The sequence below is a fragment of the Macaca mulatta genome, chromosome 4 (assembly GCF_049350105.2).
Source record: "Macaca mulatta isolate MMU2019108-1 chromosome 4, T2T-MMU8v2.0, whole genome shotgun sequence".
NCBI classification, from domain to species: domain Eukaryota; kingdom Metazoa; phylum Chordata; class Mammalia; order Primates; family Cercopithecidae; genus Macaca; species Macaca mulatta.
Genome location: NC_133409.1, coordinates 22,265,006 through 22,292,094, shown reverse-complemented (window position 1 = coordinate 22,292,094; position 27,089 = coordinate 22,265,006). Strand labels below are relative to the sequence as shown.

General features: G+C 38.0%; 1 protein-coding gene across 1 annotated transcript in view; it reads left to right on the top strand.

Annotated features, from left to right (window-relative positions):
• Positions 1-19,343, top strand: part of ROS1 (ROS proto-oncogene 1, receptor tyrosine kinase) — a 144,274-nt gene extending 124,931 nt beyond the window's left edge. The window contains exons 43-44 of the mRNA XM_078001181.1: positions 4,433-4,596; positions 17,898-19,343. Coding sequence (XP_077857307.1) covers positions 4,433-4,596; positions 17,898-18,208 — 475 coding nt within the window. The 3' untranslated portion in view covers positions 18,209-19,343. The remainder of the gene's footprint in view (positions 1-4,432; positions 4,597-17,897) is intronic.
• The last annotated feature ends 7,746 nt before the right edge of the window (positions 19,344-27,089 follow it).

Genomic DNA, 27,089 nt, shown 5'->3' with positions numbered 1-27,089 from the left:
CTGCAAATTTGTTTAGAGTAATATGTTTGAATATTTGTAACTATAACTTGGTGCAAGTATACACTGCATGATACAGAATGGTGACAAGGACATATTTGTAAGGGAAGATCCTCTATGCCAAGGCTATAGTTTTCATTGTTAATTTACTTACAAGATATAATAAATACATTTAGGATTATTAAAAGCCTCTTCATTTCATTCCATTGCCAATTCATTGCTGTTTGAGAACACAAGTTTTATTCTTTACTTTTAGATGACTATTGCTTTATATAGCTCCTCTTTTCTTAGTCCTCATTTGTCCCTGCATGGTGGAACAGGAAGGTTTTATATATTAACAGGCCAAATGTGTTTGTCATCAGAAAATTAAGTACAGAGTAATGATTGGATTAAATGTAAATTAAAACCTCCATAAATGAAAAAAAGAGGAATTTCTGCTTAAGTGGATTTCACAGATTAAACAAGAGGCTGAACTTTTGGAGGTAGAATGAGTGGGTGATGTGCAAGTGGCTAAGTGGCAGCTATAAGGATGGTTTCTTTTTCCCCCTGCCTTCCTCTTCCCTGGCCTCCTCTTCCTTCTTCCTTTTCTTTCTCTCCTCCTAAATAATCTCACTAAGTATCTTGATTTTTTGCATAATAAATCAGGTTATAAATAAGTATGGCAATGGCCTTTTTTTTTTGTGGGGGATATGTTCCAAGGCCCCCAGTGGATACCTGAAACCAAGAATAATACTTGTATTAGTTCATTCTCACACTACTATCAGGAACTGGTAATTTACAAAGAAACTAGGTAATTTATAAAGAGAACTGGGTAATTTATAAGAGGTTTAATTGGCTCATGGTTCCACAGGCTCTGCAGGAAGCACGGCTCGGGAGGCCTCAGGAAGCTTACAATCATAGCAGAGGGTGAAGGGGAAGCAGGCATAGTCTTTCCATGGCCAGAACAGGAGGAAGAGAGGGAGCAAAAGTAAGAAAGAAGGAGGTGCTACACACTTTTAAACAACCAGATCTCATAAGAACTCTATCACCAAAGCAGCAAGGTGGAAATCTGCCCCCATGATTCAATCATCTCCCACCAGGCCCCTCCTCCAACACTGGTGATACAATTCTTCATGAGATTTGGGTGGGGACACAGAGCCAAATCATATCAGTACCCAACCTTATATATACTATGTTTTCTTGATCTGACAACTTAGTCAACTAATGGGTAGGTAACATATACAGCATAGATATGCTGGACAAAGGGATAGTTTCATGTCTCAGTTTCATGTTTCATTACACTACTCAGAATGGCATGCAATTTAAAACTTATGAACTGTTCAGTTCTGGAATTTTCCATTTAATATTTTTGGACCATGGTTAACCTCAACTAACTGAAACCATAAAAAGCAAAACTGATAAGGAGGGACAACTGTAAAAACCTCCTAATTGAAATATGACCAACCTTGAGAGATTCCATCTATGCCTTGGCAATATTTTTGAATCACAACTTTATTTTCAAAAATAAAATCAAAAATAAAATGCTTCCTATGGATAATTATAATTCTTCATTTTTCCTCTATACTCTGAGGACAACTCTTAGATTAATCATCAAAACTCTATTTTTTAAATTTTGTGATCTGACATTGATTATAATATCTCATTTAGCAGTCTAATGATTCTTCATTGACATCTTTGTATCATCCCCATTTCTAAATGGCACAGGTTAATGAGAAATACGTAAAAGATTAGGTTGTCTTTTGGTTATTTCTCAGATATGATTCTAATTTTAAAATATAGAGCCAAGCTTGGCACTGTATACCCGGTATGTAAATTCCTTGAAATACATGTAAAGTCATCAGATCAATACATTGAAACAGTCCCATATTAGTTTTTCCTGATACCATTTATTCTGATATGGAGTACCAACTCTGACCTGAGGTGCTTGTCAGGAAACGAAATAAATGGAAGTGGAGTTTGCTTGCCACATTATAATGGAATGGAGATTACATTATAATTCCCCAAATGGATACTAGCTATTTTAAATACAATATCTATAATGATTTCTGGGCCATCGTTACCTAGTGATTATAATCTTGTTCTAGCTCCACAGGCATTACCTCAGTCCACACCATCATTATCTCTCATCTAGTCGTCTTTAATAGCTTCCAACCTGCCCATTTATAATTTATTGTCCACATATCTGCTAGAGTAATCCTTTAAAAATGTAAAGATTATGTCTGCTTAAAAATCTTGAAAAGCTTCCCCTTGTAGTGTTGTAAAATCCAACTCTTTGCCTGCCCTGTGAGACCTGCATGATCTCGCTTCCCTCCTCTGATCTCATCTCATCCTTTCCCCTCAATGACTGCACTTCGGCGACACTGGCTTTCTTTCAGGTTCGAAAATGTGCCAAGCTCTTTCCAAATTTAGGACTTTACACATGCTTTCCCCACTTGTAGTGTGTTCCCTGACTCCCATCCACACCCTATTCCCATGACTAGTATCTTATTTTCTTACAAAGTTCTTTGGCCTAAATGTCACCTCTGCAGAGGGGCCTTCTGTAAGCAACTTTCCAAAACTGTTTCATGTCTGTTAGAACTCGTGTTTGTTTTCTTTATTACTTTGCAAAGAACTTATAATTTATAAGAGTATATTTATTCATATAGTAGTACTAATACTTTAAGTACCTCCTAATCTGTTTCTTTATCACTTCTCTCTCCCTGATCCGATCTGCCATATAGCTCCAGAAAAAAAAAGAGAGCAAGTACTTGTTTATAAGAAGTCAGTAGGCTTGAAAACCAGGTTTGGAATATAGAGAGCATCTAAAGTCCTTTAGCTCCTTTTTAAGTACTAGGTTTTAATTGTCTCTATAAAAACATATAATTTTATATAAGGATAGTCAAATTAAAAAAGGTAGTGAGTAGAGCCCTCATTCCTTCCAAGCCCTGACGAAGTGAAGAAAGAAGAGAACTTGATAGAGGTGGGAAGGTGAGATACTGGATATCTGGGTTTGGAAACCTCCTCTGTAGGCTTCAATTAGAAGAGATGGGTACCACCAAAACTAACTGCTCACTCACCCCTAGTTCGGGAGAATTACAAATAGATCATTGAGTGGAGGACCTTCACTTTGACATGGGAGACTCAGCATTGTTGAGAAGGTAGAATGACTTGTCCAGACAGAAATGTCTAGCTTATGCTTCCAAACTTCCTTTGTTTCCTATATTGGGTGAACATTTTGTTCAGAGCTAGAGATTCTGCCAAGTACCTCCCTGTGGGCCTACAGCAGAAACAAGAATGGATTCCCTGGGCCTTGAGAGCATGTATAGGGCTTCATAGCATCTGAGAATCCTACAGCTAGAGAGAGACAAGGGTGGATCACTTTAGTGGGGAAACGTCAAAAGAATAGGTAAAGAATTCACAGATTGCCAACAGGGGCTGATACCTAGGCTGGGTCAGATCAGTTACTCCTTAATGAATTCTGGATTAGTCACTGAGACTAGTAAAGATCTGGAGGGCACAGTGGGGTTCACAGGATTCTTCACCATGCCTCTACAAGTCACATAAACCTCGTACCCAACATATATCCTGACACTACCTTAGAAAGGAAGGCAGAAGTAGTGGGGATGGCCTGAAAATAAGAGAGGTTGGGTTATTATCCAGAAAAGACTGAATAATACTTAAAAAGATTGTTTAAAATAGTGAGACTAAGTTATAAACAACATTGTACTAAATGAAGTTTCTTTTCTTATGCTAGGTAGGGACTCTGAGAAAGACCTAGTTAATTATAAACAATATAAAATACTTACAATTTTCCTGCTTATATGAGTTGAGGCGTGATGAATTTTGCCTTTCAACAATTTTTATAGCTATTAGTTTCTTTATGTGTTGATACATTATGATTGACTATAAGACTGACAGTGCAGGTGAGACCTTTACCTTGAGAGCTTAAAGAGCTACTTAAACACCCTTGATTAAAGAATGGTCCTCTTCTATCAAGGAAGGTCATCCTCTTCAACCAAGTTTTCAACTTAAGGAGGGTTACACATGGAACACTGGAGGAAGGGGACACCTGTATAGCCAGACATCAGCTGAATCAACTCTGGTGATCAGTGGGTGGCAAGGATGAAGCCAGATCACCTTCACATGAGACCTTCACCTTGAGTAGTTGAGTGTTGAGTAGACATTTTGCCACCATCTACTTATCCATCTATTTATTTGGAATAATAACTGTTAAAATAATGTCACATTTTCAAAAGAAAGATGTTGTCTAATAAACGTAGTGGTGTTAAAAGCCACTTTTAAATAAGAAACCAAAGCCTTTGTTATGATTCGTTTATATTAATTAAGGAAAACTGGCAATAACTTGGATTCTTTCCTTTCTAAAATGACCCTACCTGGGTTATCAGTAATTATATCCAATTTCTATTTACTTTCCCATCTTTCCCCGCATATTTAGGTGGAATTTAATGACCCAATGCTGGGCTCAAGAACCTGACCAAAGGCCTACTTTTCATAGAATTCAGGACCAACTTCAGTTATTCAGAAATTTTTTCTTGAATAGCATTTATCAGTGCAGAGATGAAGCAAACACCAGTGGAGTCATAAATGAAAACTTTGAAGGTAAGTTTGATTCTTCAGAATATTCTAGTTTTCTCTGCACTGTGAACTGAACAAGGTTAAAATGGAATGTACACAGAAAGCATTTTGGGGTAGGCAAAAAGAATAATATACTGGCACCTTTGTTATCATAATTAAGTGTTTATTGCATTCCTCTGTGAAAATTATTTGTATTATGCACTAAATTGAAAAAATAAAGGATAGTGCTATGGCCCCTGGATTTATAATCTAAGATAGTAAGGAGGAGAATTAACATGTTAGACTATATTTTCATAAGGTCTGTTCTCCTCTTCTCCCCCTACACACCAGTTTGGACCTTGAGTACAGAGTTAATTACAGACTCTGCTTATGGTACATTATCATCATTGGCCTATGCAGAGCTCCTATCTTGTTTGTTTGTTTAGCCATTTTATCCCCATATTCCTCTCCTCTTCAACTTCCTCCCTCCCCATCAGGCAACCATTCTAATGTCTTTAGTGTGTATCTTTTCATTTGTATGTTTTCCTGCAAAATGTGTATTGTTTTTTGTGAAATGAATGCATTTTTCTTCCTGTTTTCATTAAGCACTGTATTTTTAAGGTCTATCCATGTTGCTATGTATATATCTAATCCTTTGCTTCTAACTGATGAGTTATTTTGCTGTGATTATTGTAGTGGATCAGGTCTTGCTAAGATCTAGTCTGATTCTATGACTTTAGTATTTGGTGATTAAGATAATAATATTCTGGGCCGGGCGCGGTGGCTCAAGCCTGTAATCCCAGTACTTTGGGAGGCTGAGGCAGGTGGATCATGAGGTCAGGAGCTTGAGAGCATCCTGGCTAATATAGTGAAACCCCATCTCTACTAAAAATACAAAAAAAAAAAAAAAAAAATTAGCCTGTCGTGGTGGCAGGCGCCTGTAGTTTCAGCTACTCGGGAGGCTGAGGCAGGAGAATGGCATGAACCCGGGAGGCAGAGCTTGCAGTGAGCTGAGATGGCACCACTGCACTCCAGCCTGGGTGACAGAGCGAGACTCTGTCTCAAAAAAAAATAAAATAAATAAAATAAATAAATAAATTCTGGAACCATTCTACTACGATGGACAGACTAAGCCTTTTAGTTAAATGTAAACAGACTTAAAATACACTAGTCACTTAATTCATTTCTAAAGTCACATTTACTGTATGTGTGCCTAATTGGCTGCAGAAAAATGAATTTAAAATATTTCTCCTTCAGCTGATCTAGAACTTCTTGTTATTAAAAGTTTGCCAGGCCCTTTGTTTATTTAAATGCAGATGTCCTTGCTTACAAACTAAACTGGCAAGATGGATCACAACTTAGAATCTCTCAGAAATTAGGCTTCTTGCTATTTGCAGTGACTGACTATAAGACTGAGTGCAGGAGACACCTTTACCTTGAGAGCTTACAGAGCTACTTGCACATCTTTATTAAAGAATGGTCCTCTCCTATCAGGGAAGGTCATCCTCTTCAACCAAGTTTTCAACTTGAGGAGGGCTACACGTGGAACAGTGGAGAAAGGGGACACCGGTGTAGCCAGACATCAGCTGAATCAACCCTGGTGATCAGTGGGGGGCAGATGTTGAAGCCAGATCACTCTCACATGAGACCTTCACCTCGAGTGATGCACTTGACTAATAGCAGATAAAAAGAAGAAGCCCATGGACAGACATCTACTTGTCTATACATCTTACTACATATTTTGGGTGACTTTGGATCCATTAGATGAGCATAAAACTCTGATCATGTAACTTCTTTAACACAAACTGCTAAGCGACAGATTGGAAAGGGCTGCACATGCCTTGGCCATGTGTCATAACCCTCATTAGAGTAAACCTTGTTAATAATCTCACATTGTTTCTACTCACTATCACCCTGGACAGAGCTGATTCTAAGAATGCCAATGGCAGAACACTTGGGTATTATAACTGGCACAGCAACTCCATCCTTTGGGGGACTCTACATATGTACTTGCCTATATGAAGATCACATAGGATTAGGCAAACATACCCTTAAGCCATTCTAGACACTATTAAGGCCTTGTCATTTTCTAAGCATTTACTTAATGAGACATTTCTCTGAATAAAATTTTGATAATTAAAAAATTATTTCAACAGATACTTACTGATTTGGGGGCAAGGTATAGTGTAAGCACCTGTATTTAATGTGTTCATTTGTCTGCTTTAAAGAAAAACAAGAGGTGAGAGTATTTCTTTCTCTTGGAAGCTAGAATCAGTTTCTTTAATTTTGTTTGCCAAATTTAGTAGTAAACTGGCTTTTACTGGTGATATTGAAAGTTGTCCTTGTCATAAGACTATATATATATATCTCCATAGGAAATACTGGTGTCACCAGTTCACTATTTAATAATACTGTTCTGCTCAAGCCATTTTAATCTGCTCCAGCCTGGCCTGGTTCTTATTTGTCATAACTTCACTTATGGAAACTTTAGAGGAACAATCATGCAGAGCGGTTTGCCAACATGTAAAATTAAATCTTTTGTTCCTAAGATAGATAACAGTAACTGGGTTGAATTGAATATAGACATATCTGAAAGGCAGGCAGAACATGGTTTTGCTTGCTTGGCATTGAAAGCACATTTTCTTGACTATATCACTCCTCTTATTTTTTTCTATAAATTTATGGGGTACAAGATTATTTAGTAATGAAGTCAGGGCTTTTAGGGTATCTGTCACCTAAATAATGTACCTTGTACCCATTAAGTAATTTCTTATTCACTCTCCCACAACCTTACCCTTTCAAGTTTTCATTGTCTGTCATTTCATACTCTACCTCTATGTGTACACGTTGTTTCAACCCCACTGATGAGTGAGAACATGTGATATTTGTCTTTCTGTGTTTGACTTATTTCATTTAAGATAATTGCCTCCAGTTTCATCCATGTTGCTACAAAATACATGATTTCATTCCTTTTTAGTGGCTGAAGAGTATTTCATTGTCTATACCACATTTTCATTATCCAGTCATCCATAGATAGACACTAGGTTGATCCCATACCTTTGCTATTACGAGTAGTACTGTGATAAACATATGAGTGTAAGTATGTTTTTGATATAATGATTTCTTTTCATTTGGGTAGATATCTAGTAATGGAATTGCTGGATTGGTTGCTAGATTGTATTTTTAGCTTTTTGAGAAATCTCCGTACTGTTTCCCATAAAAGTTGTATTAATTTACATTCCCACCAACAGCATGTAAGTGTTCCTCTTTGCATCCTCGCCAATATCTATTTTTTTGACTTTTTAATAGTAGCCATTCTGACTGGGGGAGGATGATATCTTATTATTTTAATATGCATTTCTTTGGTGATTAGGGATGTTGGGCATTTTTCTATATACCTGTTGGTCAGTCGTATGTCTTCTTTTGATAAAACATCTATTCACATCTTTTACCTACTTTTTAATGGGATTATTTGCTTGTTTGTTGTTGTTGAGTGTTTGAATTCCTTGTATATTCTGGATATTAGACCCCTGTTGAGTGAATATTTTGCAAATATTTTCTCCCATTCTGCAGATTGTCTGTTTATTCCATTGATTATTTCTTTTTCTGCACAAGCTTTTTAGCTTAATTAAGTCACATTTGTCTATTTTTGTTCATGTTGCCTGTGCTTTCAGTGTCTAAGTCATGAATTCTTTGCCTAGACCAATATCCAGAAGAGTTTTCCTTAGGCTTTCTTTCACAGTTTTATGTATTACATGTAAGTATTTTCACAGTTTCATGTATTACATGTAAGTCTTCTAATTCATCGTAAATTAATTTTTGTATATGGTGAGGGTAAGGCTCCAGTTTCATTCTTTTGCATATATCCAATTTTCCTGGCACCATTTATTGAAAGGGGTGTTTTTCTCCCCAGTATGTGTTCTTGTTGACTTTGCCAAAGATCAGTTGACTGTAAATATGTGGCTTTATTTCTGGATTCTGGATTCTGTTCCATTAAACTATGTGTTTATTTTTATATCAGTACCATACTGTTTGATTACTATAGCTGTGTAGTATTATTTGTTTTTTTTTAAATTTATTTTTGGCTGGGAGTGGTGGTTCATGCAGGTAATCCCAGCACTTTGGGAGGCCAAGGTGAGCGGATCACGAGGTCAGGAGATTGAGACCATCCTGGCTAACACGGTGAAACCCTGTCTCTAGTAAAAGTACAAAAAAAAAAAAAAAAAAAAAAAAATTAGCCGGGCATGGTGGCAGGCTCCTGTAGTCCCAGCTACTCAGGAGGCTGAGGCAGGAAAATGGCGTGAACCTGGGAGGCAGAACTTGCAGTGAGCCAAGATCGCGCCACTGCACTCCAGCCTGGGCAACAGAGCGAGACTCTGTCTCAAAAAAAAAATTTTTTTTTAAATTTTTGTGGGTACATAGTAGATGTATATATTTATAGGGCACATGAGATGTTTTGATACAGGCATATAATGTGTAATAATCACATCATAGAGAATGGAGTATCCACCCTCAAGCATTTATCCTTTGTGTTACGAACCAATTTTTTACTTTTAGTTATTTTAAAATGTACAATTAAATTATTATTGACTATAGTTACCCTATTGTGGTATCAAATATTTAGTCTTATTCATTCTTTCTCTTTTTTGTACCCAATAACCATCCCCAACTCCCGCCCTGTCCCTTACTACCCTTCCCAGCTTCTGGTAACCGTCCTTCTACTCTCTTTTTTTTTTTTTTTTTGAGACGGAGTCTCGCTCTGCCGCCCAGGCTGGAGTGCAGTGGCCGGATCTCAGCTCACTGCAGGCTCCGCCTCCCGGGTTCACGCAATTCTCCTGCCTCAGCCTCCCCAGTAGCTGGGACTACAGGCGCCCGCCACCTCGCCCGGCTAGTTTTTTGTATTTTTTAGTAGAGACGGGGGTTCACCGTGTCAGCTAGGATGGTCTCGATCTCCTGACCTCGTGATCCGCCCGCCTCGGCCTCCCAAAGTGCTGGGATTACAGGCTTGAGCCACAGCGCCCGGCCCGTCCTTCTACTCTCTGTCTTCATGGGTTCAATTGTTTTGATTTTTATATTTCACAAATAAGTGAGAACATGAGATATTTATCTTTCTGTGCCTGGCTTATTTCACTTAACATAATGATCTCCAGTTCCATCCACATTCTTGCAAATGACAGGATCTCATTGTTTTTATGGCTGAATAGTACTCCACTGTACTATATGCATATACCACATTTTCTTTATCCATTTATCTTTTTTTTTTTTTTTTTTTTTTTTTTTGAGACAGTCTCACTCTGTCGCTCAGACTGGAAAGCAATGGCATGATCTTGGCTCACTGGAACTTGCCCCTTTCAGTTTCAAGCGATTCTCATGCCTCAGCATTCCAAGTAGCTGGGACTACAGGCACACACCACCACACCTGGCTAATTTTTGTATTTTTTTTAGTAGAGACTGGGTTTCACCATGTTGGCCAGGCTAGTCTAGAGCTCCTGATCTCAAGTAATCCGCCCACATTGGCCTCCCAAAGTGCTGGGATTACAGGCGTGAGCCACTGCACCTGGCCTATCCATTTATCTACAGATGGACACTTAGGTTGTTTCCAAATCTTAGCTATTGTAAACAGTACTGCAGTAAACACAGGAGTGCAGATATCTCTTTGATGTACTGATTTCCTTTCTTTTGGGCATCTGTCCAGCAGTGGGATTGCTGAATCAAATGGTAGATCTATTTTCAGTTTTTTGAGGAACCTCCAAACTGTTCTTCATAGCGGTCGTACGAATGTACATTCCCACCAACAGTGTATGAGGATTCCCTTTCTCCACATCCTTGCTAGCATTTGTTGTTGCCTGTCTTTTCAATGTAAGCCATTTTAACTTGACTGAGCTGATATCTCAATGTAGTTTTGGTTTGCATTTCTCTGATGATCAATGATGTTGAGCATTTTTTTCATATGCTGTTTGCCATTTGTATTTCTTTTTATTAGAAATGTCTATTCACGATTTCAGGAAGCTCTGGGACGTAAGGGCTGACCCTAGTTTTCTGATACCTATCTCTGGGGTGATTAGCACAGGTAAATAGTGGTATGGAGAGTAAGAGCTTAAAAAAGGAGGTGGTTGGGGTGTGGGGTCTGGATTGGTTGATCTGCATTTGAAAAGTACATTTCAAGGCCAGTTGTTTACTAGCTCTAGAAATGGGCAAACACTGAGAGGGGCTGTGCTTCTAGGGTCAGCAAAACACCAGAATGTCAAAACATCAGAATACAAAAAATAAAAGATATGGTTAATATTAATATGTTCATTCAAAGTGTAGAAACAATCTGCCAAGAATGAGAATAAGCCCAGTGCTATTATAAGAAAAACTGAGTACTTTTTCTTTTTTTCTTTTCTTTTTTATTGGCCACTGGGAAATCCTATTTGGCAAAGTACTTGTTCAAGTCTCTTGACCATTTTTCTATTTGGTTGTCATTGCCTTATTATTAAATAAAGTTTTGTATATTCTAGATATAAAAGAAAAGAAATGTCTATTCAAATCTTTTGCCCATTTTTTGATCAGACTATTAGCTTTTTTCCTATTGAGTTATTTGAGCTCTTTATGTATTCTGGTTATTAACCCCTTGTCAGATGGGTAGTTTGCAAGCATTTTCTTCCATTCTGTGGATTGTCTCTTCATTTTGTTGATTGTTTCCTTTGCTGTGAAGAAGCTTTTAAAATTTGATGTGATCCCATTTGTCCATTTTTGCTTTGACTGCCTGTGCTCGTGGGGTGTTGCTCAATAAATTTTTGCCCCAACCAATGTCCTGGAGATTTTCCTCAGTCTTTTCTTGTAGTATTTTCATGGTTTGCAGTCTTAGATTCAAATCTTTAATGCATTTTTAGATTTTTGTATATGTAGAGAGAGGGGAGTCTAGTTTTATTCTTCTGTATATGGATATCCAGTTTTCCCAGCAGCATTTATTGAAGAGACTGTCTTTTCCCCAGTATACATTCTTGGCATCTTTGTAAAAAATGATTTCACTGTAGGTGTGCAAATTTATTTCTGTGTCCTTTATTCTGTTCTTTTTTGTGGCTAAATAGTATTCCATTTTGTATATGTACCTTTGGTCTATGTGTCAGATTTTATGCCAGTACCATGCTGTTTTGGTTACTATAGGTCTATAGTATAATTTCAATCCAGTAATGTGATTCTTACAGTTTTGTTCCTTTTGCTTAGGATAGCCTTGGCTATTCTGAGTCTTTTGTGGTTCTACATAAATTTTAGGATTTTTTTCTATTTCTGTGAAGAATGTCATTGGTATTTTGATAGGGATTGCATTGAATATGTAGATTACTTTGGGCAGTATGGTCATTTTAACAATATTGATTCTTCCAATCCTTGAGCATGGAATCTTTTTCCATTTGTTTGTGCCTCCTACAATTTCTTTCATCAGTGTTTTGTAGTTTCCCTTGTGGAGAATTTTCATCTCCTTGGTTAACATATTCCTAGTTATTTCATTCTTTTTGTGGCTCTTGTAAGTGGCATTGCCTTCTTGATTTAATTTTCAGCTAGATTATTTTTGGTATATAGAAATGCACTGAATTTTTGTACATTGATTTTGTATCCTGAAACTTTACTGAATTTATTTATCAAATCTCAGAGTTTCAATGACAAGAGCACGCTAATATCCCTGATGAACACAGATGCAAAAATTCTCAATAAAATACTGGCAAGCCAAATCCAAGAGCACACGGAAAGGATAGTATACTACTATCAAGTAAGATTTATCCTAGGGATGCAAGGATAGTTCAACATATGTGTATATGTTGAAGACACATTTTGTGGAATCTTTAGGTTTTTCTACATATAAGATAGTATCATCTATGAATGCCTTTTGTGAGATGCCTTTTTATTTTCTTCCCCTGCCTGGTTGCTCTGGCTAGGACTTACAGTACTATGTTGAATAAGAGTGGTGGAAGTGGCCATCCTTGTCTTGTTCCAGTTATTAGAGAAAATGTTTTCAACTTTCCCCCATTTAGTACAATGTTGGCTGTGGATTTGTCATATACAGCTTTTATTATTTTGAGATATGTTCCTTCCATGCCTAATTTGTTGAAAGCTTTTATTATGAAAGGATGCTAAATTTTATCAAATGCCTTTTCTGCATCTGCTGATATGATCATATGGTTTTTGTCTTTCCTTTTGTTGATGTAATGTATCATGCGTCTTCAACATATACACATATGTTGAACTATCCTTGCATACCTGGGATAAATCTTACTTGATCATAGTGTACTATCTTTTTCATGTGCTCTTGGGTTTGGTTTGCCAGTATCTTGTTGAGAATTTTTGCATCTGTGTTCATCAGGGACATTAGTGTGCTCTTATCATTGAAAGCAACAAACAAGGCTCAACATTTTTGACTGATAAGGCTCAAATTCTTTGTGATTATAATTTTATAGACTTTATTAATTAACACAATCATGAACTTCTTAAATGTTTAAAAATAATTTTTATGTTATTTTACAACAACCATAAAAATGACTCCTGATTCCTTTTTGTTTTTCTTGTAACTTTTCCAGTAATTAGTCTCAGTAACTGTTCTTGCTATATTATTTTATAACTGTATCTACGTTTTAAAGATCTTTATTGTAAAAGTAATTTATGTTTATTATAAAAAATATAAAATTATTTAAGCAGTCTAAAAAGTAAAAGTTTCCTAATTCATCCTTATCTCACTCCCCAGTGCTAGCCACAGCTAACAATTTGGTTATACATTTGCAGATATTGTATGTGCATATATAGCCATTTACAGAAATGCTCATTTATGTATGTTTGTATATATACTATCTGAATTCAGATATTAAATTTAGGTAATCTAAAGGAATTGGTGGGCTGTAGATTCTGTAGTAGGTTCTCCAGCATTTTTTTCTTACCAATAGGCTTATTTTTAAGGATTTAGTGAGATGATTTTGTATTATATCTTCTGCCAGAATCCAGGATAATGAGCATTCTATGTTGTTATTGAGAGGAAATCCATGTTCTGTGGGAGTCCAGAGGAAGGATGCCAAGTCTACACTATGGCAGAGGGACAGTCAAGAAAAGCCATGGGGAGGAGGTTACGTCTAAGCTGAGACCTACTTAGAAGCTGAGATATGAAAAAAGGAAGCTGAGGAATCCTATATATTTTAGGATAAAAGGAGCAGCATGTAGAAAAGCAGGGAATAATAGAGAATGAGATATTCATAGAACTGCACTTAGTTTATTATACATGAGAATGTGGCAAGTGATAAAATTGGAGGGTTATTGGTCATACTAATCAAAAGTAAGGTATGAAAAATAATGAAAGCTGAATTAATGAGTGGTAACAGGTGTAGAGAGAACATAAGGGAGTCTGGAGTTACCATAGAGGTAGATGCTATTGGACTTGGCAACTAAGTGGGTGAAAAAGAGAAAGGAGGAAGTTGGTAAAAACCAACACTATATTCCTGGAGATGAGGAACACAGGAAGAGGAATAGTTTTGCATATGTTTGGTTTGAGTTGGCTGTGGCATATCTAAGTGGGTAAGTCCAGGACACAGTCAAGATATGGGGTCATACTCAGTTGAAAGATCTGTCCTGTAAATATAGGTGGTTGAATTCCAGGGTGCAGATGAAGTCATTAAATTAGAGTGTATGAAATAAGAAGAGAGTGACAAGTGGATGGAACCCAGAGAACAGCCAGTATAGGAGGGGCTTACAAAGATGGTGGATATGGGGAGGAGCAGCCAGAAAGGGAAGAGGAAAACCATAGGGAGTGTTGTTATGGAAACCCAGAGAAGAGAGACTTAGAAAGGAGAGAGTGAACAAATGCTGCAGAGAGGTAAAGCAATCCAGAGGGTTGCACAGATTTTGCAGTTGACTCATATTCTAAAATTCAACTCTTTGCTCCTGGAATCCTTTCCTTCTAATGTACAAAGACATATTATAAAAGTCACAGAGGGCCAGGCACAGTGGCTCACGCCTGTAATCCCAGCACTTTGGAGGCGGATCACGAGGTCAGGAGATCCAGACCATCCTGGCTAACGTAGTGAAACCCCATCTCTACTAAAAAATAGAAAAAATTAGCCAGGCATGGTGGCAGGGGCCTGTAGTCCCAGTTACTCGGGAGACTGAAGCAGGAGAATGGCGTGAATTCAGGAGGCAGAGCTTGCAGTGAGCCGAGATCGCGCCACTGCACTCCAGCCTGAGCGACAGAGTGAGACTCCATCTAAAAAAAAAAAAGATCACAGAGGCTGCCATAATGGGTATTAGCAGGCCTGAGAGCTTAGCTTCACCTTAGGTTCTACTTGAAGTCTCCACGGACCCTTGAGAACATCTTTTCACCATTTTGCATTGCATAGTTCATCTATGAGGCTGAGATATGTAATAAACAATGCTCACACTCAATATAAAGAATAAAATACCTCTGTGAAAGGCTTTTAATTAGAATAGTAGCTAATTTTATTTTAGTACTTTTCCATGTGCCACTCACTGTGCTATGTAGGTTAACTCATTAAATCTTTACGAAAGCCTTATGAAGTGGGTATACTGTATCACGATTTTACAGATGAGAAAACTGAGGTTTAGTAACTTGCTCATAATCATACTGCTGAAATAGGGCTAGAATTTGTCTCCATTGTTGAGCCTTTCCTCTCAGCCTTCACAAATCCCTGGCTGTAGTAGGGAAATGACCCACATGATATCCCCAGTTATGTTATCAATAGTGTACTGCACAGCTAGGTATAATGAAAGCAATGATTACTTATGACCTGCTAGAAAATATACACCATTTTTTAGGATTATACCAAATCTATTTAGGTACCAACTTGTTGGCAGAAAGAATTAAAATTCTAAATAATATTCATAACAATAGAGAAGCAGACAAATATTAAAAGTAATGATGCAGGAAGAATTTAACAGGGAATATCATCGAACTATTACAATTTAGAAAGAAGCATTTCTGGGCCATGACAGAAATAAAATTTTAGGAAAAGAGAAATTACTATTGTATTATTTACAATGAATGTAAATCCTGAAGATAAGGAATGAAAGGAGATGTGGAAATCACTAAATTAATAATTGAGTTTGTGACCGAACAAGAGAGGCAGGGAAGAGAGAAGAAATTGAACTAAAGCAGAGTTTGCATATCTGCAAAGGATAGAAATAGTGGAACAGACCCTTCAAGGCAAACCTAAACTTAATTATATTTTCAATAAAAAAGAATGTGTTTAATAATAGCTTACTGCTTTGTGGACTGGTGGGCATATTTAGCAAAGCAATAAAATAAGTATCTTCATTGTTGTTGTTGGAGATATGTAAGTAGATAAGAAAAGCTATTGAAAGGACTTTTTTAAGCAAAAAAGTGGGGGTGCTTAGGAAAACAGGGAGCAATAATACCATGCCTACCCTATGGTCCTACTGACCTAATGGGGTGGAAAGGGGATAGAGAGAGAAGATTAGTAACATATCTGGGCATCTAGTAAAAATATCCCAGTGACTTCATCCAAACATTTGTGTAAACATCACCTCATCAGTCCCGGAGAGTTCTACAGGAAACAAATCTAAATGCTCCTCTGCTGTTCTAAACATAGCCAGTCAGCCGGCATATGTCTAGTCTGTAAATACCCTGTCTTACTTGGAAGTCTTTATTTTAATATTTCTCTCTTAAAGAGGTTGCCGAGTGCATGCTATCTTTGTTCAGGATACCTGCTTTAAGATCTGAACCATAGACTACTTATTAAATAATTTTTAAACAAAAACAAACAAATAAGACAACCTATCTCTACTATCGCAATCTCTTGTAAGCTCTTTTTGCAACAAGAAGATGTACTAATTGCTGAAAGCTTGCCAGGGTCAAGTTACTAAATATTGCTACAAGTACTATAAACCAATAAAGTAGTTAGCTAATGATTTTTCTTTGACACATGACAACAGAATTTGCAAAAAGAATTTATTTGCCTCATATAAAATATTATTTTTCAGACAACTCAACAAGCAAAAAGTTTAAAAAATTAAAATCATTTTTTAGTAGGAAGTTTTCCAGTATGCTCATTTATGGATTAAAGGTATGACAATGAAATAGCTGATATGAGTGGGTAGACTATATTGTAGATTTAAGTTTTTGTTGAAATTTTAAACTTTCCTTTAGCCTGATTTCTTTAAGCCTGTTAAGAACCTCCTACTTTCCCCAATTATTGGATTAGTGTACTACTTAAAGTTAAATATCTTATTTTTTCCTAACATTTAAAAACATTTTCCATCGCTATTATTACATATACCAAGTTATTCTTATGGGCATCTTAATGGCTATTAGTGCATATTGGCAATAATCATAACAGTTGAATACCTTCCACAGGTGTTGAATACCTTCGACAGGTGTTCAATACCCAGGTACTAACCAAACTTGGCATCTGATAAAGTTCTTTCTATTAGGGAGATAATTTTACAACACATCTAACTATTCATGTATTTTGAACTATGCTATAATGATGTTTGAACAATGAAGAGGAAAATTAGATGATACCAATGAGCCTGGGAACCTGTAGCTTGGCTATCTTGTTCTTCAGCAGTTTGGAGGGTCCGCACAAAGGAAATGCATACCTAATGATATGGGGAGAAGGGATGTAGTTCATATGCTCTTATAAAATAAGCTTTGTAGTTCAGTTAAACTTAATAAATAGGTAGATCCATTAAATTTTTGTTGGGAAAAATAGGTACACTGGTACCTCCATTAGTCTTTTAAAATTATGTTATTTTCCTCATATTTCAATTTAAGTTCATTACAAATACATCAGACCCGGGTGTGAGTCAGGGCTGAACATAGAAATGTTGTTTCATTCATTGCTATATCCATCAATAACTAGAATACAGGCTTGGAATATAGTAGTCATCAGTAAATGTTATATTAAGCAATTAATTTAGCAAAATTACTAAATCTAAGAAAACCAATCTTTAAAAGTAGGTATTTCAGTTGCTGTGGAAGTATGAAAAGTAAATAGACAAAAAGGGCCCTCTTAGGGCCAATTAAGTCCTATCACAAAGACCATGACTTGCTCCGCTTATTAAGGCAGGAGTTAATCACCCCTGTGCTCCTACTACATTTTAAAATATTCCTTTATTAAAGTGCATGTCACCTTCTATAGTAATTGATCTGCTTCCCTACTAGACTGCAGCAGCCTCAAGGACAAGAAGCATGTTTTATTTATCTTTGTATTTGCAACACTTAGTAGTTCTCATAAACGTTTGCTGAACAAATGTATAAGGTTGATGTTGCTATTATTCTGATATAGCCTTATATTATTACAATAAATACTTAACCACATGCTAGAATAACATTCATATTTTTTTCACAGGTGAAGATGGCGATGTGATTTGTTTGAATTCAGATGACATTATGCCAGTTGCTTTAATGGAAACCAAGAACCGAGAAGGGTTAAACTATATGGTACTTGCTACAGAATGCGGCCAAGGTGAAGAAAAGTCTGAGGGTCCCCTAGGCTCCCAGGAATCTAAATCTTGTGGTCTGAGGAAAGAAGAGAAGGAACCACATGCAGACAAAGATTTCTGCCAAGAAAAACAAGTGGCTTACTGCCCTCCTGGCAAGCCTGAAGGCCTGAACTATGCCTGTCTCTCTCACACTGGATATGGAGATGGGGCTGATTAATAGCGTTGTTTGGGAAATACAGAGATGAGATAAACACTCTCATTCAGTAGTTACTGAAAGAAAACTCTACTAGAATGATAAATGACATGGTGGTCTATAACTCCAAATAAACAGTGCAACATTCCTGGGTTCTTATCTTGGTCCTGAGAGCCATTTGGTTTCAGTTGTAGCAATCCCATATCAGCTGCCTGACTTTCAGTAGAATTATGAGATGAACACTAAGCATGTGGAAAGCTTAGGAAGACTCAGAAGTCTGGAAGGGAAACACTGCTCTCCCTCTCCCTTGAGGTGCTTTAGACTCTTACCCACCTTTCAGTTTGGGCTGTAATAAAATTATCTTGGCCACATGTTTAGAGACAGAATAGGTGTGTTCAGGGATCTGAAGAAGAGGCTAAGTAGTAGGCTTAGGGGGTCAATTGAACTGCAGATAATCTCAAATGGGACCAAGGAAATGAGAAATAATTCGACACATACAGAAGAAACCAGCACCTGTGACATGAGAAATCACTTGGAAAGCTATTACTGCAATGATATATATTATCTTTTTCTTATTTTTTATGTTTTTATTTTTGAGACGGAGTCTCACTGTGTTGCCCAGGCTGCAGTTCAAAGGCATGATCTCGGCTCACTGCAACCTCCGCCTCCTGGGATCAAGCAATTCTGGTGCCTCAGCCTCCTAAGTAGCTGGGATTACAGGCATGTGCCACCACACCTAGCTAATTTTTGTATTTTTAGTGGAGACGAGGTCTCACCATATTGGCCAGGCTGGTCTAGAACTCCTGACCTCATGATCCACCCACCTTGGCCTCCCAAAGTGCTGGGATTACAGGTGTGAGCCACTGCGCCTGGCCAATATATATTGTCTTTAATCACTACTGTAAAATATTTTGTATCTTTGAGGCTTACAACAGTAGATTCAGTCATATTGAAAATAAGACTATGAAGATCTTTAAGTCCTGAAGTTTTGCATCCTGTAATCTTCAGTTGTATAAAAATCATTCTGACTTGTGTGCTATTATGGAAATTAACTAGTATAAGGGTTGCTATTTGCCATATCTATTTTATACATAAAATACTTAAGATTACATTTTATATCGAATTATGCTTAAAATTAAATATAAGTGATTATACAATATTAATTCAAGCTGTGTGATTTTTAACAGCCACATGAAAAAATAAATACCTAAATGAGAGCTATTATTAAAAAAGCTGTTCAGCAAAACACCTTAACTTAAAACCAATATATATATTTTGCAGTTGTCCATTTAAATCTTAAAGCCACAATTGCTCTAACAGCAACACCAATGAAGCCATTCTCTGTGTTATTCAGTTGCAGTATTTAGGAAGTTTGCTAGATATAGAGAAGAACATTTTGATTATAGCATTTGCTAAAATCTGTTGTGGAAGAAGGTCATGTATCCTTGGATACTTCCACCTTGGATAATTCAGTTAATCTTTTAATTTGCCTACTACCTGAGAGCCTGCACAGATGATTGGCAAGGAACACAGAGAAGTCAATGTGTTAGTTCTATGATGAACAGCCCCCAAGTTAAAGTCCAGGATTTGTGGTCACTCTGCCACGTCTGATATTCTGCTGAATAAGGCAGGATATTTTGTTTCTGATCTTCTCACCCTCTAATGGGCATTTGCCATTCTTTTTGCTATGCCATGGTATGAAGCCCCTTCCTGTGCTGGGTAATTACTCTGCCTTTATAATCTGGGTGGGAACTGTGTTCCATTTGCTCCCCCAGTGCCTCTTGCAGCAAGAAGGCAGGCATGTGACCCAGCCCTCACCACTAAGACCCACCCACCCACCTGCTCCAGGCTGCTAATTGAGACCTAGGGATGCAAAGAATCAGAGACCATGGGAAGTCTTCCCTTGTGATGGTGCCAACTGCAATAGTCTGTGTGTTAGTCCATTTTCATACTGCTATGAAGGAATACCTGAGACTGGGTAATTTATAAAGAAAAAGAGGTTTAATGGAATCACAGTTCCACATGGCTGGCGAGGCCTCACAATCATGGTGGAAGATGGAGGAGGAGTAAAGGCATGTCTTACATGGCAGCAGGCAGAGAGCATGTGCAACGGAACTGCCCTTTATAAAACCAGCAGATCTCCTGAGACTTATTCACTGTCACAAGAACAGCACAGTAAAACCCACCCTGATTCAATTACCTCCCACTGGGTCCCTCCCACACACATGGGGATTATGACAGCTACAATTTGAGATAAAATTTGGGTGGGGACACAGCCAACCCATATCAGTCTGGCTCCTGGCACAAAGGGGACACTGGTGCTAGAGGTGGCATCTAGAGTCCAAGGCCAGGAGAGTCAGCAGAGCTAGGCTGGAGCCTGGTGCCTCAGATAGCTTGGGCAGCCAGGGTAGACCCATTCTGCTGTCTGCTCTCAAGTCCTCTCCAAGGTTCTGAGAGTTATCTCCATATCCTTTTAATAAACACTTATCTTTTAAACCAACCAGAGTCAGTTTCTGTTGCTTGCAGTAAGGTTTTTGCTCTGACAGTGGTATGGACTTTTAACTTTGGAAGGTACAAAAAGACATCAGAAGTGTATAGAAGAATTAGATTTGCAGTATAATACACTTGCATTACAATTTGAGCAATAGAGAATGCATAGGATATCTGAGGGGAAGGGCCTACAAAATTTTCATGTTTCAGCTAAGAAATAAGTGCAAATTAGCAGCAGTAGTTTTTATAATTCAAGATGAATAACAGTGGTAGAAATATTTAATTCAAAACAAAATAGTGGCTAAAAATGTTGTGTGTAAAATGTATTATAGATAAAAATAATTTGATAAAGTGTAGTTAGTTGGTTAATTCTGAAATTGTAGTACAATTGGAAGTTAATTCCAGAAAAATTAGATCTTAAAATCAAAAGGAAAAATTGACAGTGGCTAAAAATGGCACTTGTTTAAATATGTTATTCACTAAAAATTAGCGTAAGAACAAAATCTTATTGATAATTTTTTTTTTTGAGACGGAGTTTCATTCTTGTTGCCCAGGCTGAAGTGCAATGGCATGATCATGGCTCAACGCTACCTCCGCCCCCCGGATTCAAGCGATTCTCTCCTGTCTCAGCCTCCTGAGTTGCTGGGATTACAGGTGTGCACTGCTACACCTGGCAATTTGGTATATTTAGTAGAGATGGGGTTTTCCATGTTGGTCAGGCTGGTCTCGAAATCCTAACCTCAGGTAATCTGCCTGCCTTGGCCTCCCAAAAGTGCTAGGATTACAGGCGTGAGCCACTGCACCCTGCTGATAATTTTTTTAAATCTGCAAATGTGATCTAGGAAGACTTGAGAGAAGTAATGACTCACAAAGACAGAAGCTATAGCTGGAAAGAGTTTATATGAAAAAGCTGATCAATGAATCTTACCTTCATTTAAAATTGTTCAAGGAAAAGAAATAATCCATAAGAAAAATATTTAAATAAGTTGAAATGCAATATAGGGTTGGAAGCAAATGCTATGTTGTTTGTGGTTTAACACTGACAATTGAGGAAACATTTATCTAGATAAAATTAATATGTTGATATAATTCTGATGAAAATGCTTTACTCCAAATGTTCTTGAGAAAAGTCTGTTTCTGGACCCAGATGCACTCTACATTGCTTACCTATGTTGGCTTTCACTTTCCTATTGGACTCTCCTGGCCTATTCTTTCCTGCTTACTAAATCTCACTCAACCTTTATAACCAGCTCATATTCCAACTTTTTGGAAAGGCCTGCCCCTAACCCTCTCCCTTCTCAGAATGACTCTTGCCCTTATTGTCTTTAAATCTCATTTGGCAGTAACTGCAAGTTTTTTCCATTCTATTTCTATGCATTTTACCTAATCAAATAAATTGCAAGCTTTATAAAGATAGGATGGTGTATTTTATTCCTTTATGTAGTCTCTGTGCCAAAGTAGGTATTTGTTTTTAATGAATTGATAAACTAATTTTCTCATCATCTTCTTCCAGCCTATTTCAGGACAAGTCCTTGCTTATAGCTCATACCAGGGATACCAGAAAATTGATCTAATGCCACTGGGGACTCATGAGGATTCTTTCAATAATGAGTTATCATTTGAGACCCAGACAGATTATAGAAGTTGGGGAACTGCCTTGAAGTTCATTTCAATCATAAGTAAGGCCCAAACTTCTTCTTGAAGCCCTTGAAGTAATAGTGAACACACGCTAAAGGAAGCAAACATTTATTTTATCATTCTCAGTTTCTAACCTGTCCCAAACCCACCTTTTACCCTCAGAATAGCCCCTATGAATGTAGGATGAGTGTTAGAGTGTCCTTGACTTCTCTTTGATACTCCTTGGTGAAAGGAAGCCTGTCCAACTTTCCTTTTGGCAGCTGGTCAGGGTTGCAGGGAGGCTGAATCAGATGACCTATCCTGATCCTTTCAGGCTTCTTCACACACAACCAGAAGAATTAAGGGGCCAAAATATACCCCCCAAACACTATTGTGAATAACTTAGGATATTTCCTTCCAGTTTTTTTCTCCCCAATATGAGCTTATTTTCGTGGCTGGAATAGTTGTAGTTGTACCTCTCCTAGTTTTTTTCACTTAACATTATTACGTAAGCTTTCCCTCTAATTATTAAAAACATTTTGGGAGTGTTTCTGATGACTGCATAAAATCCCTTAGGGTGGATCTACTATCATTTACCCCTCCTTTGTAGATCTTCACATTCATTCATTTACTCATTTAATAAGTATTGAGCACCTAAAATGCAGAAAATATTCTTATAGGTGCTAAAAATAGAGCATTAAATAAAGCAGTCTCTGTCTTGATGGAGGCTGCAATTCCAGCATTGTAGTTGGAGGAGGAGACATAATAAATAAAAAATACACATACAGGTGTGGAGCAAACTCAGCATTCCATAGTGTTGCAGAGCTTGAGATTTTTAAGTGCTCATTCAAGGTGGGTCTGTTGAGAAAAGCTGGTGCCCTGAAACACAGAATAAAGATATTTAGATAAACACCTCAAAGATTTTGGCTCAGTAGACCCTTCTGATCCCTCAGAGCTTGTAGAGGTGGCCCACTCCTCCAAAGTAAGAGCCAGCACTTTCTCTGTAGAGAAAATGTGACAGAGGCCTCTTCTCATCCAGGCAACTGGTGTGCCCTCAGGAACCACATTCATCTTTCCTGACAGCCAGGTTGATAACTATGCTGGATAAATCCCAGTATAACTTGACTAGGGATATGCTGGGTCTGATAAGGAAGGAAAGAGATTACATCCCATAGGAGTTCCAAGAATTAGCTAACATGCACTGGAAGGGGTGAGGGGGCTAATGCTGGGATTGCGTTCTGAAGGTCAAGGAGATGGGAAGATAAGACTGGGTAAGCAAGAATTCATTCACTGGGTGAGACTTTACTGGGACATGAGATTTAATATTCTGGAAAAGACCAATGGAGATGAGGCAAATTTGTAGCTAGGGTGGCTTCAGAAGCCGGGAGAAAACAAAGACCCTTGAGTTTCCCTGTCAAAAGGTAGAGGAAGGAATTAAAAGGCTGAGGAGTGGGAATGCTTAAGTAGACATATAATGTGAAGCCAGAAGACCCACCAGAAGATGCAGCATTCATCAAGATCATCAGGAATGTGCTGATGAAAGGGGCCTCACAAGCATCATGAAGAAGCTCAGTGATGGTCTCCTCTGCAGGCAGAGCTTTTGGCAGGAGAGGCAGATCCAGAGCTGAGCTTGTTAACATCCATGGTCATGACGTGGGCCTAAAGTAATAGAGGCCAGATGGCTGCACTTGACCACCAGAAGCCAGGGACCCTCATCACTAATGACAGAGAGGACGCCAAAGGGGCTTGAGTCTAGATATTGTGGAGATAGTTAATAAAGCATGTGTTAGTTTCTTCTCACACTGCTATGAAGAAATACCTGAGCCTGGGTAATTTATAAAGGAAAGAGGTTTAATTGACTCACAGTTCTGCAGAGCTGGGGAGGCTTCAGGAAACTTAACAATCATGGCAGAAGTGGAAACAAAACATGTCCTTCACACAATGGCAGGAAGGAGAAGTGCTGAGCAAAGGGGGAAAAGTCCCTTATAAAACTGTCAGATCTCATGAGAACTCACTCACTATCATGAGAACAGCATTAGGATAACCATCCCTATGACTCAATTACTTCCCACCAAGTCCCTTCCATGACACATGGGGGTTATGGGAACTACAATTCAAGATGAGATCTGGGTGGGGGATACAGGCAAACCGTATCAAAGCATGTTATCTGTAGGGCAAAATAAATGAACAGCCAGTCCTTAACATCCAAAATCAGTAGAAGGCTTTATTAATCAGGTTCTTAAGATAAACACAACTGATGGGATATATAAATAGATGGTAGAAAGATATATGATAGAAAGATAGATAGATAGATAGATAGATAGATAGATAGATAGATAGATGAGATGGGACTTACTAAGGGGATTGGTTCTCATGATTATGGAGGTAGAGAAGTCCTGCGATTTGCCACCTGCAAGCTGGAAATCCAGGGAATTTAGTAGCCTGACTCAGTCCAAGTCTGAAGGCCTGAGAACCAGGGGAGCCAATGGTGTAAGGCTCTTTCCAAGGCAAAAGTCTGAGAACCTGCAGGGAGCAACTAGTGCAAGTTCCTGAATCTGAGGGCCAGAGAACCTGGAGTTCTAACAGCCAAGGGAAGGAGAATATGGGTGTCTCCGCTGCAGAAGAAAGAATAAGAGCAAATTAGCTTTTCCTCTGCCTTTTTATTCTATCCAGGCACCCAGCCAACCAGATGATGCCTATCCACATTCAATACAGAAAGATGTTTCTTACTTAGTCCACTAATTCAAATGTCAATTTCTTTCAGAAACACACTTTCAGACATATACAGAAACAATGTGTTACCAGCTATCTGGGTATCTCTTAATCCAGTTAAGTTGACACCTAAAATTAACTATCACAAAGGCAAAAATGTGACACCTAAGGTTAATGATCACAAAAGCAAAATTGAAGAAACACGGGGCTATCGTGGTGTTTCTGATAAAAATTGTGATCCTTGCCCAATGCCCAGACCTGAGGCAATTTTTGGGTTTTCAACTTGTCAACTGACAGTGGAAGGACCCTGCAACATCATCACAGGCATATACTGCAATGGAAACTATGGCCATGTGCTCCAGTGACTGTACACTGAAGGAAGGGGGAATTCCCAGACATTTCAGACAGTTGGATACCGGGTCTGAGTTGATATGGGTATCCAGAAACCTGATGCATTATCTTAGTCCTTCTGTTAAAGTGGGGCTTATGGGAGCAGGTGTTAAATTACATTCTGGCTAAAATCTAACTTACAATGTGTCCACTCGGTCCACAGCCCCACCCAGTGGTCATTTTCCTACTCTTTAAATGTGTAATTGGGATCAACATATTTTGTGGTTGGCGTAACCCCCTCACTGAATCTACGGCCTGTGTGGCAAAAGATACCATAGTGTGGAAGGCCAAGTGGAAACCTTTAAAACTGGCCCCCTTTTCCTTCCCCTCCCTCAGCCCAAATTGTAAATCAAAAACAACACAAATCTCAGGTGGATGACAGTGATTAGTGCCACTATTAAAGATCTAAAGGTTTCAGGGTTCATGGCTTCTATCATATCTCCATTTAATTCACTAGGGCTCCTGCCAAAACTGGATAGATCTTGGAGAAGGAGTGTAGAATACCATAAGTTAACTCCAATAATGGCATCAGTTACAGTTGCTATGCCTTATGTAGTATATTTGCTAGAACATATTAATAAGACTTCAAGTGCATGGTATGTGTCTTGGCATTTGCTTCTCAGAGGATCCAAACTTATATATCATCCTATTGATAGGACAATTTAAAAGACTACTTAGGATAACTGCTCTTAAAGTTTAAACACATGGAGCTAATGGTTGCCCTTGACAAGTTTGTGTGTAGGGGAAGCTAAATTAAAATAGGTGCAGGAGAAAATGAAAAAGTAAATGGAGAGAACAAAGATGACTCATTTAAGGCATTTTTCCATTTAAAGGGAACAGAGAAGTGAGGTAGCAATTGGAAGAAGATGGGTCAAGGGAGGTTTTGTCTTGGGTTTGTGTGTGTTTTTAAAGACAGGAAATATTACAGCTTGTGTTTATTAATGGGAGTACTTTAATAGAGAGGGAAAAGAAATGATGCAGGATGAAGAGAAGATAATTGTTGAAATGATATCTTTGAGCAGAAGACAGAGATTGAGGCTCAGGATATAAGGGCAGGAAAAGGATATCTGATACTAATTGGCTCCTATGAAATGTGATAGAATCTCTCTCCACTCCTTTTAATAAGAGGATTTTCTTTAATGAAACAGGCTTCCAGCCAGTTTTTCTTTTTCTAACTTGTACTCCAAACTTCAGATCAACCTATATTTTAAAATTTGTTTCAATACAGTAAAATATTTTAATACACTGTGTTTTTTCATAATAATTGGTGATACTTGCTCAGTGTACTTAATATCTAGCTAAGGTTAATGAATATTGTAAGTCAAGGGTCAACAGAATGATCTGTAGGACTACTGCAATCTCAGAACTCCTAAACTTGTGTCATGAAATGTTATTGCTACATAAGTGCCAAATAAGTGGTGTAGCCATTAGGTGGTAAGAGTTCCCTAAGGGTGAGACCATATACTGTGGTGTGGTGGGGAGACAAGGTTTCGTAGAAGAGACAGAACTAATCTAGACTTGAAGAACAGATTGCATTTGATTAAGATGACAGTGAGGGTGAAGGTTTTCTAACCTGCTGGGAGGTAGGAATTCACAAGGACCTTCTGTGGAATATAAGAGAAAATGTTGCAGACTACTCAGGGGAACAGTCAACCAGAACAATTGTGTTTAGGTACTCTGGTAACTTCTTGTGTAC